Source organism: Neopelma chrysocephalum, unplaced genomic scaffold (assembly GCF_003984885.1).
Source record: "Neopelma chrysocephalum unplaced genomic scaffold, ASM398488v2 Primary Assembly neopelma1_75, whole genome shotgun sequence".
Taxonomy (NCBI): Eukaryota; Metazoa; Chordata; class Aves; order Passeriformes; family Pipridae; genus Neopelma; species Neopelma chrysocephalum.
Window position 1 is genome coordinate 12706810 of NW_020897736.1, and position 14825 is coordinate 12721634.

Consider the following 14825-nt stretch of genomic DNA (forward strand, 5'->3'; position numbering starts at 1 on the left):
GGGGGAAAGAAAGAAAAGGGGGAAAGAAAGAAAAGGGGGAAAGAAAGAAAAGGGGGAAAGAAAGAAAGAAAGAAAACGGGAAACGGAAAAGGAAGAGGGGGGAAATGGAAAAGGAAGAGGGGGAAGAGGGGGAAGCAATGTGAGTTTTCCATGATTATCCTCTCTGTCTCAAAAGAAATCCCAAGCCCTGGTGTAACAGCACTACTCCAGGGTTGTATCTCCAGCCCCAGAGCCTGATTTTGCACCCCTCCCAACCCTGCTGTTCTGGACTATGAAATCATCCCCCCCATGCCTGCCCAGCCACAGGATTGCATTTGCACAGGCTCATCCCTGTGTGCACAGGAGGGAGCCCACAGCAACCAGGGCAGCCTCAGATCCGGTCCTTAGGCACGATGCAGGGAGGATAACACAGAGCTCTGGTTGGCAGCCAGCGTTTCCTGGAATTCACTTAATTCCTTCGAAAGCCGGTTATATTAAATCCAACGACAACTAGACAACAACAAAAAAAAGCAAATCCTTCTGAAAAAGCATATTAGCTAGAACATGATTTAAAAAGCAAGATTTGCAGCCAGAGATTATGGCCTGGCTTTTACAAGGAAAACAATTTTCAGGCTGCCCGTGATGAAAGCAATCCCTGAGCAAGTAATTTCACAATATCCATCGAGCTGTCTCATTAAAAAGCCATTGCCCTATCTATGGCACACTTCTCCCTGCAATCCCTTCTTTTTTGTTTTTTTTCCCCTTCCTTTTTTATTAATTAATTTTCTTCCCCTTACAAAGCAACAGCCTCCTATAAACCTTTAGATGCCACACTTCAGACTCAAAGATTTCAGTGGTTATTCTTATAGAAAGCCACTGCTGCAAAAGTATTCCTAAACCTTACCCCACCCCTTTCTTTCCTCTCCTGCCTCTTGGATTAACTTCTCTGGGAAGGAAACAGCTCCTGCTGCAGAACAGAAAAGGAGTTTTTAAGAACTAAAGGACAATTGAGTGACTGATCCCCTGCAGAAGTGATGTCTACAGACCAACTAACAGCCAAATAATAGTTTATCCCCTTCTCATGCCTTTAACTGACTTTCATTAAGGAAAAGGTATCATGCTGCAGGACTCTCATCTTTTCCAAAAAAATAAAAAAAAGGAAAATTCTGGGTCTTTTATTAGGTGCCCTCCCAACATGGGAGTAAAACGAAGAGAAAGACCTCCCAGGTTACTAAGCACACACTGTGCTCTAGAAGAGTCATTAACCCTGAGATAAATCCGTGTGGGAAACCAGTGAAGAAAACAACTGTCTCTAAAGCCACAACCAAAAAAAGTTCAGTTGGGTACACCCAGTACCAACTCCATGGTCAGCTGGAGAAATATTGCTCATGTCAGGTCCCAGTCCCCCAAAGAATTCCACCTCACTTCACACCAGAGGACGAGCCAAGGGCAGTCCACACTGCAGCTGCCGTGCCCTGTCCCAGGCACACACAGGTTCTGTGCTGTAACACAGCACAATATCAAGGTGGGTTTTTTAATTCTGTGTCTTGGATCTTTGGGAGAAAGTTAATTTTATTTAGGTGTTTTATATGTTGCATGGGCCCCTCAAATACCTCCTCTTAAATCACTTAATTACCAGGTCCAAACCCAATGAGCTCTCTCTTCATTCTACCGTCTTACAAAGGATTTCCACATCCTCAATGGTCAGGTTCTGTTTTGCTCTTTTTCAAGCTGACCCGGGAAAGCAACCAGGGAATCACCTGGGTTCTGCTGGAACAGCTTCATGGTCCTTCTCCCACGTGATGACAGGGGAGGGCAGCCCTTCGATCCGACACTCAAACCGGGCCATGCCATTTTCTTCCACCGTCTGCGACTCCGGCTGCTGGAAAAAGCGTGACAATGCTGGGGAAAGAAAAAGGGAAGGAAAGTTAATAACTCAATGTTTCTGCTGGGCAATGCAAACCTGCTATGATGTATGAGCTATGAGGAAGGCTTTTCTCTCCCAAAGATAACCTGAAGTGCAATTCCTCCCTTTCCTGTGCCCCGCAGACCGTCAGCAGTCGTAGCAACAGTAACTGAAAGGTTTCAATTTGCAAATTTGCTTCTTTCCTTATTTTCTCCCTCAGGGCAACAGCGTGAGAGAAAGGCAGGCAATTAGCTGGTTTCAGCAGCTACCTTCCTAAATTGCTTCCTTGTCTTTTCCCTTGCTCAATTTAGGAAGGACATGCACAATGAGAAACAGAAGGGAAATGCCACAGCCGGAGAGATGAGAGTTTCCCCTTGTCTTGTAGCATTCCTGCAGCCACAGGAAATTAAAGCAAGGCAAGAGGAAGAATAAAGCCAGATGGCAAGTTATTTACACGAAACAACTGCCCACGGGCTGGCAGTGCTGGAGACCAGGGGCAGAGGCTGCAAGGGTTATGACCCTCCTTCTTCTATCTGCAAAACCCAACCTCATCCTACTCAAGCAGATGGGATGCAGCCAAGGGGAACAGACACCTTGCTAAGAGGAGGAGGATGGATTTCAAAAATGCCAGGACACTTGTCTGCTCTCCAAGGCTCATCCCTGTCTGCATGTGTCTTTACTAAAGGGTGAACTTGTTTTGGAGACAAAGCACTAAGGTTTGGGATTGCTCTTGGACCACACCCCTCCCATCCTTCACTCGCAGCTGCTTCATCTTGCTCCCCTTCCATGCACAGAGCAAAACCCTGCAGACTCCAGGAGCAGAAATCCTCCCCCAGGGCTGTCAGCATCTGTCCTATCAATGGCATAACCCGAAGGCATCTCAGTCACACGGTAGAGAGTTGAATATTCATGCAGGCTCCTGGATGGGGGCAGAAAGCCTGTATTCTTCTCCACCACAAGAACTGGCTTCTGCTTTCAATACGTCTCTGTTAAACTGCCCTTGCTGTGAAACCCACCCTGCCGTACAAACCATCCAGCAATGCTGGAACACGGTGCCAGAAACCCTCAACGTGGCACAATAGACATAAATTTCAGCCAGAAAACACACTTGACTGCTGGGCCAAGCACAGCACTGTGCTCACAAGGACCCCAAGTGACCTTCTGGCCCTCCAACACAATCATGTGCTTGTCCCACCACCGCTTTCCAAGAACATTCATCATTGCTCTGGATTTTGTAGGACTCTGAACTTGAAGTTTTCTTTGCATCTCACACACACACAAACATCCATGCACACACAAACAGGCTTTATTGCAGTGTTAGCTTGAGAAAGTATGTAGAGTTTTGAAAATGAAATGCTTTTACATGACCCATTTTAACCTCGGCATATTCTCAGCTGTCATTAGTGTTTTTCTTTAATTTAAATAGTTATCACATGTTCCAAGCAACTCATTGCTCTCCGCAGCAGCTACAGACCAAATTCTCCCACCAGCTGTCCACCAAGTCTACTTTTCCAATTCCATACAAATGGCAATGAAAAATATTTTTCTGGAAAAAAAACCTGAAAAAGACATTAATATGTAAGGCCTAAATTCAGCCAACTGCTTTAGTATGCTCAAATATACACTGCAGACCGCCGTAACACAGAGTAATTTCTACAAGATCTTCTAAGCTCATGTTAATAAAACTTGCTGAACCCAGAGTTTAAAGAAAATCCATCAAGTGCCAGCACACGTTCAGGATGGCACCATCAAAACAAGCTTCTCCTGGCAGCAAATATTCTTAATCATCTTTCCCATTTTCCTCTTTTCATCCCACAGGTATAAATGATAGTATTTTGGCAGGCTCTGGAGGGTCATGTACCTGGGAAGGTCATGATGGGAGGGAGGAATCCTTCTAAAAAGAAGAAATCTGTAGGCATCTGTTTCCTCTGCTTCATGTTGGGTCACCTGCCTCTCTGCTGTTCATTATTAAGTGGCATCATATTGGTGTACAAAATGTGACAGAGCCTCCTGGGCTACCCGGGTTACCAGGCAATAACCTGTCCTGGCTATTCCTGCCCATCACCTGCCAGACCTGTGCCTGCAAGCTTGAAGTTCCCTGCTGAGAACCGAATCCTGCCCTTCACCTCCATCTACAGCCCCATCTGCCTGCTGTGCTGGGCTCTGGAATGGCTCTTCAAAAGCAAAGAGCCAAGAAATGTGCCCGTGACAGATTCCTCATTAGGATGTGGAGGAGCGTGACTAAACAGCGACCCTGATTAGGGAGTGTCCCTCTCGCTCGGAGCAGCAGGAACAGCCAGGCTTCCCAAGTGGAGTCACAGCTTCCCGGCAGAGCTGGGAGCTCTGTGGGTGCCAGAGCTTCAACCCTGGCAGTGCTCAGCAAACTGGTTTGGCTGTTAGTACCTTCTTGTGATAAGTCTTGCAGGGGGAATTCAGAAGCTGAGCAGCTCTGTCACATTCCTTTGACAGGATGAGGATAGTGGGGGTAGGGATAGACTGGAAAAAATCGCCTCTGCAAGCAGCAGCCTGAAGCCCCCCTGGTGAAGGAGAGGACGGGAACACGAACAGGGATCTTTTGTGCACAGAAAGCAACACCAAACCAAGATAAGAACAGTGAAAAGGTTCCTCTGGTGCAGGACTGAACAAGACCCCTGGATCTCAGCCCTGCAAGGCTCAGGCACAACCATGCTGGTCAGGCTCATCGCTGCTCCACAAGCATCTGTATCAGACTGGGGCCAAGATCATGGAAAGCTGTGATCCCTCTCTCATCCCAAGGGGCACCAGGGTGAAATGGAAGAGGCAGGACATGTCCAGCACCTCCAGTGCTACCAAACCCAGGCTCAGAGCTGTGCTGGTAACAGCTGGTGCTGGGAGGAAAAGAGTCAGGCAAGGCTGCTGTGGAAGGAGAGGACTGGAGAGCAGGTCCTGCTACTCCGATGCACTGCACAGACGGTCACAGTGAGTGCAGGACAGGCTCCAACACACTGCTCACCCCGGGGCCACAGGGATCCTTGGAGGGGCTGTTCTCCCCCCACAAACACGTTCTGATGGAAGGGGCTGCTGCAGAAGTGCTGCAAAGTGAGAGGTTTTCATGTAGGGAGGCAGGGAAAGGAGATGCTTGAGGGGAAGAGGCAAACAAAGACGATACACACTCAACATTATTTTCCACTCCTCGGCTAAGGTTTAGCTTGCAAAGCCATCCCAAGCCACAAAACACCTCCTCGCCCCTTACACTGATTATCCTGAACACCTTAATAGGCCACTCAGTAAAAATTACCCACTGCAGGTGAGAAGGTGAAGAGCATTACAGCAAATTGCCCTCAGTGACATGCCAAAGTGCCGGGCTCTGCACCTCCAGGAGTGGAGCAGCAGCTCCCTCCCCGCTGACATGTTAAACCCAGCTGGAGCCAAGCCGTGTGTGCCAAGGCTTTTAGCCCTGAGCCCAGGGGTGACTGCAGAATGGTGAAACACAGCACCCTCACCCTCTCCCAGCAGCATGATCCATGCAGGAGGCTGTGAGCTTGGAAAGACTGCCAGCCAGCAACACTACACCCCAGGCAGAAAATGCAGTCTATGCAAGGAATTCAGCCTTCTGAAAGGGGCTCGCTGCTCTCTCCCACAGCGCTTTGCCCCCAGACTCTGTGTGCTCGTCCTCTTTGTACCTTCTGTAATTATTAGTAGGTGTTTCCAAGATGGGGGCGGCTTCAGCCCCCACCGAGATCACATTCACCACCCAGATCACCCACCCCTGAGCCACTCACCTCTGAACAGGCCGGGGGTGCAAGGGGGACATGCACAGAAAGCCATGGGAGTGATTTGCCACGGCCCCGGGGCAGAGCCAGCACAGGCTCGGCCTGCAGGGCCACAGAGAGGTACAGGATTGCTCCTGCTCTCCACAGGCACCAGCTCCCCACCTACTCAAAGCAGCACATCCACGGATGGTCCAGAGCCTGTGCATTCACCCTGCCCAGCCTGGCTCTGCCTACAGTCATCAGCCTTCACTCACCTATGCACCTAATCCACACAATAAATAGGATAAAATCCATAAAATTAATCCTTAAAGTAAGAGTAAATCCCAGCCCGCTGTTCCTCAAATCCCAGACACACCGTGCACCGCAGAGAAGAGACGCTGCGCATGTGGAGAGAGGATCATGAGAGCCATGTGGGTTGATTCCTGCTTTGGCCTGTCCTCCAGGTGCAGGAACACTCCAAACCTCTCCCGAGCTCGCTGCCAGCAGCCACAGGCACTGGCCCGTTCCCTCCAGGCACAGCAAACATCTTCATCTGACAGTCACAATTACTGTAATTTTCTACAACCTCCCTTCGCACAAAATGTTTAAGCTAAATTAAAAGCTTTAACAAATCTCCACCAATGTAGTTATTAACAGGTAGAAAGCTACACCTTCCCACAGCTACAACAATGCCCCTGGTATTTCCATATGGGAACACTCAGGGATCTGAGAAACCCACAAACCTGATTCATCAGCCTGAGCAGCTGCTCATTTAACAGACACACTCACACCACGTTCCTCACAGCCTTGCTCCTCCTTGTTTGCCACGGCCACCACTGCCACAAGGTTTGGATGGGGACCGTGGCACAGATCTCCCTTGGTGGCACACAGAGTGTCACACTGGGCAGTTCTGAGCCACATGTTTATCCAGCAAAATGCCAAAAAACTGAACTCCTGGGCCACGGTGGAAGGACGGAAGTCATCACAGTGCCACAGCCTGCACACACCATCCCAACCTCCATCACTCCAGCCTGACTGCTCCAAAGAGCCTCTTCCAGCTCCAGGCTCACTGCTGCCTGGAGTGTCCCCTCCCTCCACCTGGAAGCTGGCAGCCCTTACACAGAGGTGCCAGAGCTGCTCTGGGGCTGCCAGGGAGGAGAAGGGGACTCCCTGAAACATGGCAGACACACTAACAGCACCAAAGCAGTGCAGAGAAAGGCAGGTATTGTGAACCCCTCCTACGTCTCACTGCAAGACTTGGTGACAGAGTGACTCACATCCCCACATGGGATCCCCATCCCAGGGAAGGAAAGGCCCTGCAGGCCAGAAGGACAAGCTGATGGCAGGAATAACACATCCCACCTGCTGAACAGGTTTTCTTCTACTGCCTCGTCCTGATCAGCAGCGCCCAGGGCAATCAGCACAAAGAATAACTCCATCCACAAACAAACAGCTTTGGAGAGACCCTGTTCAGTGGCAGCGGAAAATCCCAGGCCTTTACAATCCTCACCTGCTCCAGCTGAATGCTCATGGAGCAAGGGCTCCTGTCCAGCCCACAGAACAAATCGAAGCAGAGACGCATTTCATTAATCAATCCCCTCACTGCTCTCTGCTCAGCAGTGGGTATTATGGTATGGCAGGTGCACGTGTGTGCCACGGAGGCAGCACTTTCCCTGTGCAGATGGTAATAAAATGAGACACATGAGTACACACAAGGAAAGAGTTCACCTGAAGTTCCCCGTTTCTGGGAGAAACCCAGAATTAGATGGAAAGAGGCATCACCTATGTAGGCTCCTCTGGAAAAATCCAGGGGGAGGGAAGGGCAATTTAAATCAGTCTCCTGGTTTTGAGGTGTCTCCACTGTTCTCACTCATGAGAAACCAAACACGAAACCCAGGACCGTAAGAGAGACACAAATCATTGCAACCAGGCAAGAGGCACAGTGCAAACTTCAACACAAATCACTCCTAAAAGGGAATATATCCTAATTCTGGCTGTCTGGAACTGGGGCAGGAGCAGCTGAATAAATCCTCCTGTCCTCCTGACAGCTTTTCTACTCCAGGACTCCAACCTCCCCAGAAAATATCTCCATGCAGGATCCCTGACTCCATCCCCATAGCCCTTGGGGTCCTTTCACTTAACAAAATGCTGGAACCAGCTATTTACCTGGCCCTACAAATCAAAGAAAGGAGGGAACAGGAGGGACGGGTGACCAGCAATCTATGGCTGCTGCATGCTAAACATTTTCTGAGCAGAAAAGCAGGACATGTTGCAAAGGTAAAAGACTTTCCCCTAATCTGGTAAAGCTTCACCAGCAATGCTGGTTTCTACAGCAAAGCACTCACAGCCTCAAACACCCACTTGGCCAAACCTGGACAGCCCTGCCTGGGCTACCAGAGGCTGAAAACATCCCAGTGTAAAGAGGGTGTCAGAACATCCACTCTGCATCTTCACCTACCACAGCTTTGATCAAGTGCTCTGATGGTGTCCTGTGCACCTGCATTCAGCAATGTTTCCATAAGTCACTGTACTAGAGAGAAGTGTTGCTGTATCTGCATTATTTTCTAACCTCACCTGTTTTGTACATCAAGGAATCATTTATCGGCGCTCACAGCCTTAAAACAGCTCCAGGAACCATCCCTGAACACAAAGGAATTTTATTCTCGAATGCCATGTAAAGATTCAGTGGTTCAGACTTTGGAATGTCCTTCTCAGAGATCCAAACAGAAACCACCTGGAAGAGCCCTTTCTCTCATCTCCTCCATTACCACAAGATATTCACCTCACAAGCTGCCACAGCCAGACCCCCACAGTCACCTCCCCAGGCACAAAGTGCTGCCCTCAGGGCTGTGAAGTTCCCTGCAAAAACAAGCCCTGCCTTTTGGAGAGTGAGGAGGGTCCTGTTTTTAATTCATGGCTGATGGCACTTACCTGGGAGAGTTATACAGGATGCTCACAGTGGGATAACAGGAAGACAACACTGCTTATTTGTGGACTATCCCTAATCCCCTACACATCATTAACAGAACTTGACTTCATAGACATTCAAACTCTCAGGGAGGTAAGTGCTCTGTATAAATACCACGAGGGGAAGGAAGGAAGATCAACCAAAAAAACCCAGAACACTTACTTGAAAACCTGACTGCAGCCGTCTGACTGGTGACAGTCCCTAGGGAGCTGTGAGACACGCAGGAGTAATTCCCCTCAGCACCGGGATTTTTACTGTCTTTTGCCACAGCCTGGGATGAGATGAAGAGCGATCCATTCGGAAGCACGTGGAGATGTTCCTGCTCCACTAATGGAAACCCATTCTTCTTCCATGTGATGTTGATCACTTGCTCGGCAGGGGTCAGGTTACAGTCCAAAACCACTTCTTGGTTTGGCTCCAGTATCACCTTTGCAGGACCAGCACTACAGCTCAGGTCCAGGGAATCCCCTTCCAACAGGCTCCCTGCAAAGAGAAGACAGTGTTGCAGAAGGGTTGGCTTTCCTTGGTTAATCACATCCCAGTTTTACACAGCAAAGGAAGCGTGGCTGGAGACACCAGGTGAAATTCAGCCCTGTGAGGTGGCCAGCACCTTCCCATGACACTTGTGCACTGCATTCTCCATCACACACCCCTGTGGCTGCACAACCTGCACCATTTCTGCCACCCCCTGCTGGGTCCAGCAGCCACCCCTCTTATCCACACTTGCTTTTTCCAGGCTGGATTCAAGCAGAAGACAGCTGGAAGACGGTGAAGTGACAGCAACAGCAAGAGCAAGCACAGAAGATGCAGTAAGGGCCCAACCTGCCATGGCTGCCCAAGCAAAGGCTCCCCCTCACCTGCACACCAGAGCCTCCTCCAAGGCTGATCAACCCCCACAGGACAACTAAGTTGCACAGGTATCCAAGCCCAGCATGGCATCCCCATAACAATGACCACAACTTGGTTGGAGCAGGTCCCCCTCTCAGTGGCAGTAAGAGCTCAAGTCCAGCTGGGAATCCAGTAAGACAGCAAACTCCCACTGACTTTCGTGGACTGGGAAACTCATTTCAAAGCAAAGACAACAAAAGAATGGCTAAAAACATGACCTGCTGTCTCTGAGCATTTTACCCCTTGTAGGTGAAGCCAGAATGAGAATGGATGGGTGCATTTTCCCCACTGGAGAAGGATATTCCAATTGCCAGCAGACAGTACCCAGCACGTGCCCTTAGGCAACCTTCCTGCTGCAGCCTGAGGCCGGAGCAATGACCAGCAGCAAGCTCAGCTGAGCAGATCTTGGTCTGGCCAACTTCCAAACCCACGTACTCGAGGGGAGCTCCACCTCTGAAACAATGCTCAGCATTTCCTAAAAGAATATTGCCATTAATAAAATGCATTTGCTGTTAGAGTCCTCCAGAGACACTAAGTCAATGTTAGCTGGCAGCGCTGCTTCCACACACCAGCAATTTCAATCTCTGCTGTGCTCAAACCATCACCATCCACTCTTTTTATGGCTCTGCTCCAAATTATTTTGTCACTGCTCCAATCAGAAATGTTTCCTGCCTCTATAACAAGTTTATCAACACTGGATATGAACCACATGGCTCCCTGCCCGTCTCCTATCGCAGAAGGCTACAGATTAATTTTATAGGAATTCAAACACCCTATTAAACCTGCTACTACCTACTGCTGATAAAAGGGCTGCACTTTAAAAGAGTGTGTGTTAAGCATGCAATTAGGGGCAATGACACGCAAAATTACACGTGCAGGGAGATGGAATTATTTCAAGGCGTGTGCCAGAAACCGCAGGTGCCCCTGGAAGGAAGGGTTCAACCCTGCCCACGTGTGGGGCCGATTCGGTGCCCGTGGGATGGGAACTTGTCAGGTTTGTCATCGCTGCTGGGTGGTAGAACGACCACCAAGAGTTGGAGTTGGCCAGTTCTGTCCCTTCAGTGATGAGGAGGCTCCACAGGTCCCTACTTGCCTGCTGGCTGTTAATTGCCATCATTATGGGACAGAACAGACCCCGCCCCAAGCACTGTCACCTTCACTAGGACGTCCAGGGGGCAATCTCCCAGTTCCCAAAGCCAAACTCCAGCAGAATGCAGAGATGCCCATGTCACAGTCAGCACAACAGCCAGGTGCTGTACTCCAGGACAAAGGGGCAGCCACTGCCAACACAGAGCTGCCTGTAAGTCCCTGGATTTAGGGTTTTCCTGCATGGATGCTTCCACCATACTGCTGACTCACACTGTGTGGGAAGAAGGCACAGCCAGAAGCAGCAGCCACTGAGCTCCCCAAATGCACACACCACAATGTAATTTCTGGATTTGTCAGCCAGCACAGCCCTGGCAGGTCCAGGCCACTACACAGGGACTGCCACCAAACCCCTCCTGTAAGGGCAGTTCTGCCCACTCGTGTCTCCTGGAGCAGATGAGTCCTCTGAGGATCACAGCAAGCTACAGAACTCACTCAGTGGCTCCACAGGAGGGTAGAAGCAAGGGAACATGAACCTGAAAGGCTGCTCCAAACGTACTGGAAAGACATTGCCCCTGGAAGCCTTCCATCCAAGACAGCCAGCACCAAAACACTGTATGAAATAGGGAGAAATCAAGCCCCTCAAACACCTGTGCAGGTGACAAGGTCAAACACAGGGGAGGGTTAACAGTCTGTGGCCAGGGAGAATTTGGCTGAGCTAAGGACAGGAGGCAGCTCAAATGATGTCATGAGAACTCCCATCCACGTGAGAACCCTCATCCATGAAGAAACGATCCAGACATTTCTCCAAAGTCCTCATTCTTTGCCTTTCCTTACATTTGTTGTCCTTAGAAGCTCCTGTTCATCGCTGGGGGAACAGCCCATATATCTGTCCTATTTTCTGCTTTCTTCAGACAGCAATTAGAATGGCATTTTGCTGGAAACATTCCTCCTCTTCCAAAGGTGAAGCACAAGGGGACAGCTGGCTGGCTCAGGCAGCCAGGAATAGAGCAGGGATCTGCAGTGCAGCTTCCCATGGTAATAAGCAATTATCAGCCTCTCAAACTTCAATTCCTTAAAAAATCCACTCAACCTGCTTGCAGCAGAGTAAGAACAAAAAGCTCCGTACTTTCCATCACAGCAAGAAGAAGTATTTTCTTTTCAAAAACAAGTGGTGAAGTTTCTATATCCCCAAATCACCCAGCTCTTTTCCACAAAGTCAAAACCTACCTGGATCCAAGTGTCTGGTTGGTTGGTCAAACACATGTGATAACCCACTGTTATTTGTTATTTAGCACAGCCTGGGAAGGCCTCCTACTGGGCAAATGAAGTTTCCCATCCAATATCAGGCTGCTCTGACCTGTCCCAAATCATCCATCCCTCCTTCCTGCCCTTTTAGCCCCAAAATACTGCAGTGTTTGGGGACAGGCCATTTGAACACACAGAGGTTGAGCAGCAGGGTCCAGGACCCAAACTGGGCATTGCAAAAAGCCCCACTATGAGTCTTGTCCTAAGATGTTCAAAGAACTGCATAAACACCCCCTGATTAAGGAAAAAATACCTTCCAGGCTCTGGAAATGTAGGAGGAGGTCTGGTTCAAAACACCGCACTAAATTAGCAAGCCTGACAATGAGATAAAAGCCCCTTCAAGGGAAAGGATCAGAAGAGAGTAAAATTAGTCCAAGTGAGATCAAAGACAAATGAAATCAGGAATGTTAAGTGCTTACAGAAGCTCCTGACTATTTCCAACCTCCATTCTTCACCCTGTACTGACAGGAATGGGCAGGGCCCTGCTAAAGCACAGGGCCACGTGCTCATGCAGCCTCCTGCTCACCTTCACCCTCTGCCCTGCCTGAGGTGATGCTGTGATGAACAGAGTCAAGGGGGCCTTCCAGGGCAGGAGCCAGGAGGGCTTTTCACACCTCAGTCCCAGGCAGGTGTTCCAGCTACAGACCTGGGCTTTGGAGCCAGAGAGCTTTTTGCTTTTGACTCCTTCTGAAAGTAGGTTCAACTGTTGAGCTATTCCAAGGCAGACAGAAAGGGCTTTGAGATTATAAATCATGCAAAAGTACACACACATAGATACACACAACATACATGTGCATTCACATACAGAGTTCTGGAGGAATGCAGATGTATTCAAACACAGAGCATGCCCTGGAACGGAGGGTCTTTGATGCAGCAAGTTAAAAGCATTTTGTTCCCATGAGAATTATATTTTCTGACCCAGGCTCTGCAGGGGCTTTTGACTCTCCCCCATGTTGCAAACCCCTAGGCTATAATGTGCATAAAAACAGCCCAGGAGAAAAATGTTCTTTTTCTTCCATCTATTTCCTCACTTCCATCAGCCATCCATCCACCTCCAGCGTCCAGGCCCAGTGAAGTAAATTAAAAAGTCTCCTGTTGAGTGGCATAAAAAAACAGGGCGTTTCAAATGAACAAAGGTCGTCAAATCTTCAAGGCACAAAGCTGTCCTCTGCCCTCCGTGGGAGCACAGCCCCTGCCAGCCTGATTTCAGAGCCAAGGCAGGCATCTGAAAACACGCATTAAACCAGCCAACATCCCTTCCCGAATCACACATCTCAGCATACAGCCAAACCCCACTCCTATCACCTCCTCTCCTCAGCATCAAAGGGAGGCAGGAATAGCCAAACTTACCACTGAGCAAAGGGGAAAAAGAATGGATTCTGTTGGGTTTGCAATTTCAAATCTGTAACTAAGCAGGTGAAGTGTGAGCGAGAAACACAGCGAGGTCCGACAGATCCCTGACAACGCAATTACTTGGGCAGAGGTGAGACCCTCACAGCAGTGTTTTGCACATCCAGGACATGCAATACTCCAAGCCCATGGAGATGGGAGCTTTCTCTCCATGACTAAGAACAGCACAAACTCCCACTTGTCTCCTTGCACACAGGGCTATTCTCCTTCCCTGAGGTTTAACCACTTAAATCAAGGTGGAAAAATCCAGACAAGGGAGATGCTTGTTCTGGTGAAATTTTGGCTATCGGCAGTAAACATGTCCTTGAGCTCTGCTACACAGCATGAGCAAATAAAAGGTTACTGTTCAACAGGAGACAAATGGCTTTGTGCAGAGGAGAACGAGTTGTGGTTTAGTAATTATTGTAAAAACAAAACATACAGGCATAAACCCAAAGGGATGTGATTCTGTGCACTGGCATATCTGTACTTCTGTGGTTTTGGACAGCACCTGGCACAGCTGGAATCATCTGATCCACAATCCCTGAGTAAGGTCCCTAAGGCAGACAGAAAGGCAGTATTTGGTCGAGATGTCCTATCTTCTCTTGAACAAACTCATTGAGCTGGGGGAAGTCAAAGAGGTTCGGGCATACACAAGATTCCAAGGCACAATCACTCCTAGAACCCCCAGCCCGCTCCTACAACCCCCACTCAGCAATTCCAAGGCTCAGACCTTCACTTCAAGGCAGGGGAGGCCCATCTTTAGCACAGCTGAGTGAGGCCCAGGGAGCAGCTCAAGGACACGCAGCCCAAAGCAGCCAAGGCACTGACAGCTTCCAGTGCCTTCCCACGAAACCCCCTCCAACATTTCCAGCCCAAAACAAAGAGAGCTGCACTGAGCCAGACAGGACCCATTACAGCACAGGCCTTGGGAGATTAATACTTCACAGGGAGCAAAGTACAAGGGTTTCTAATCTGACACACTTCCAGAGCTGACATCACTTCTAGTTCTTGGCAGCCAGAGACTTTCCTGGGGAGCCGCTGTTGTGCTGCAGGTCCCACAGCCTGGAGCCTGGCCAGCATGTTTCCTATTCCACACACATCTGGCACTTTGGAACTGGCTTGTGCACCTTGCAGAGCTCCAGCCAAAGAAAACCTTCCCAGGAACAAGGAAAGCGGCTCAGGCAAGGCGAGCGGAGCACTCGGCCGTCGTGTGTGTTCTGTGGGAGATCAGGCAGTGAGAGGAAAGGGCTCCTCTCTCTCCTCCACATCCCGCAGGAGGTGGCAGGAATTCAAACTGCATTTGGGCCTCTGCACTGTCGCCTGCCTTAATTTATGTATTTATTTTGGATGTTGAACCCGTGGAACTCAACAGCACAATTAATCTTATTTAATTGGGAGCGAACAGCACTGAAGAAAAGTGAAGTTACTACTACCAAAGGGTTTTCCTACCTCTCAGCAAGCCAACTACTGTGCCATTGTTCTGCTTAATGCAACCTTCTGCCGATGCTCTTCAGACACTCTTAGAGCTGTAGAAAATCTTTACGTTCCCATTGTCTAATTCAAAGAG

General features: G+C 49.3%; 1 protein-coding gene across 2 annotated transcripts in view; it reads right to left on the minus strand.

The window, feature by feature from the left end:
- The window catches only part of IGDCC4 (immunoglobulin superfamily DCC subclass member 4), an 88975-nt gene that overhangs the window by 49808 nt on the left and 24342 nt on the right, over positions 1–14825 (minus strand). For both annotated transcript variants that reach the window (XM_027688342.1, XM_027688343.1), the window contains exons 2-3: positions 8747–9067; positions 1740–1881 (exon numbers count right to left, since the gene is read on the minus strand). In XM_027688342.1, coding sequence (XP_027544143.1) covers positions 1740–1881; positions 8747–9067 — 463 coding nt within the window. The remainder of the gene's footprint in view (positions 1–1739; positions 1882–8746; positions 9068–14825) is intronic.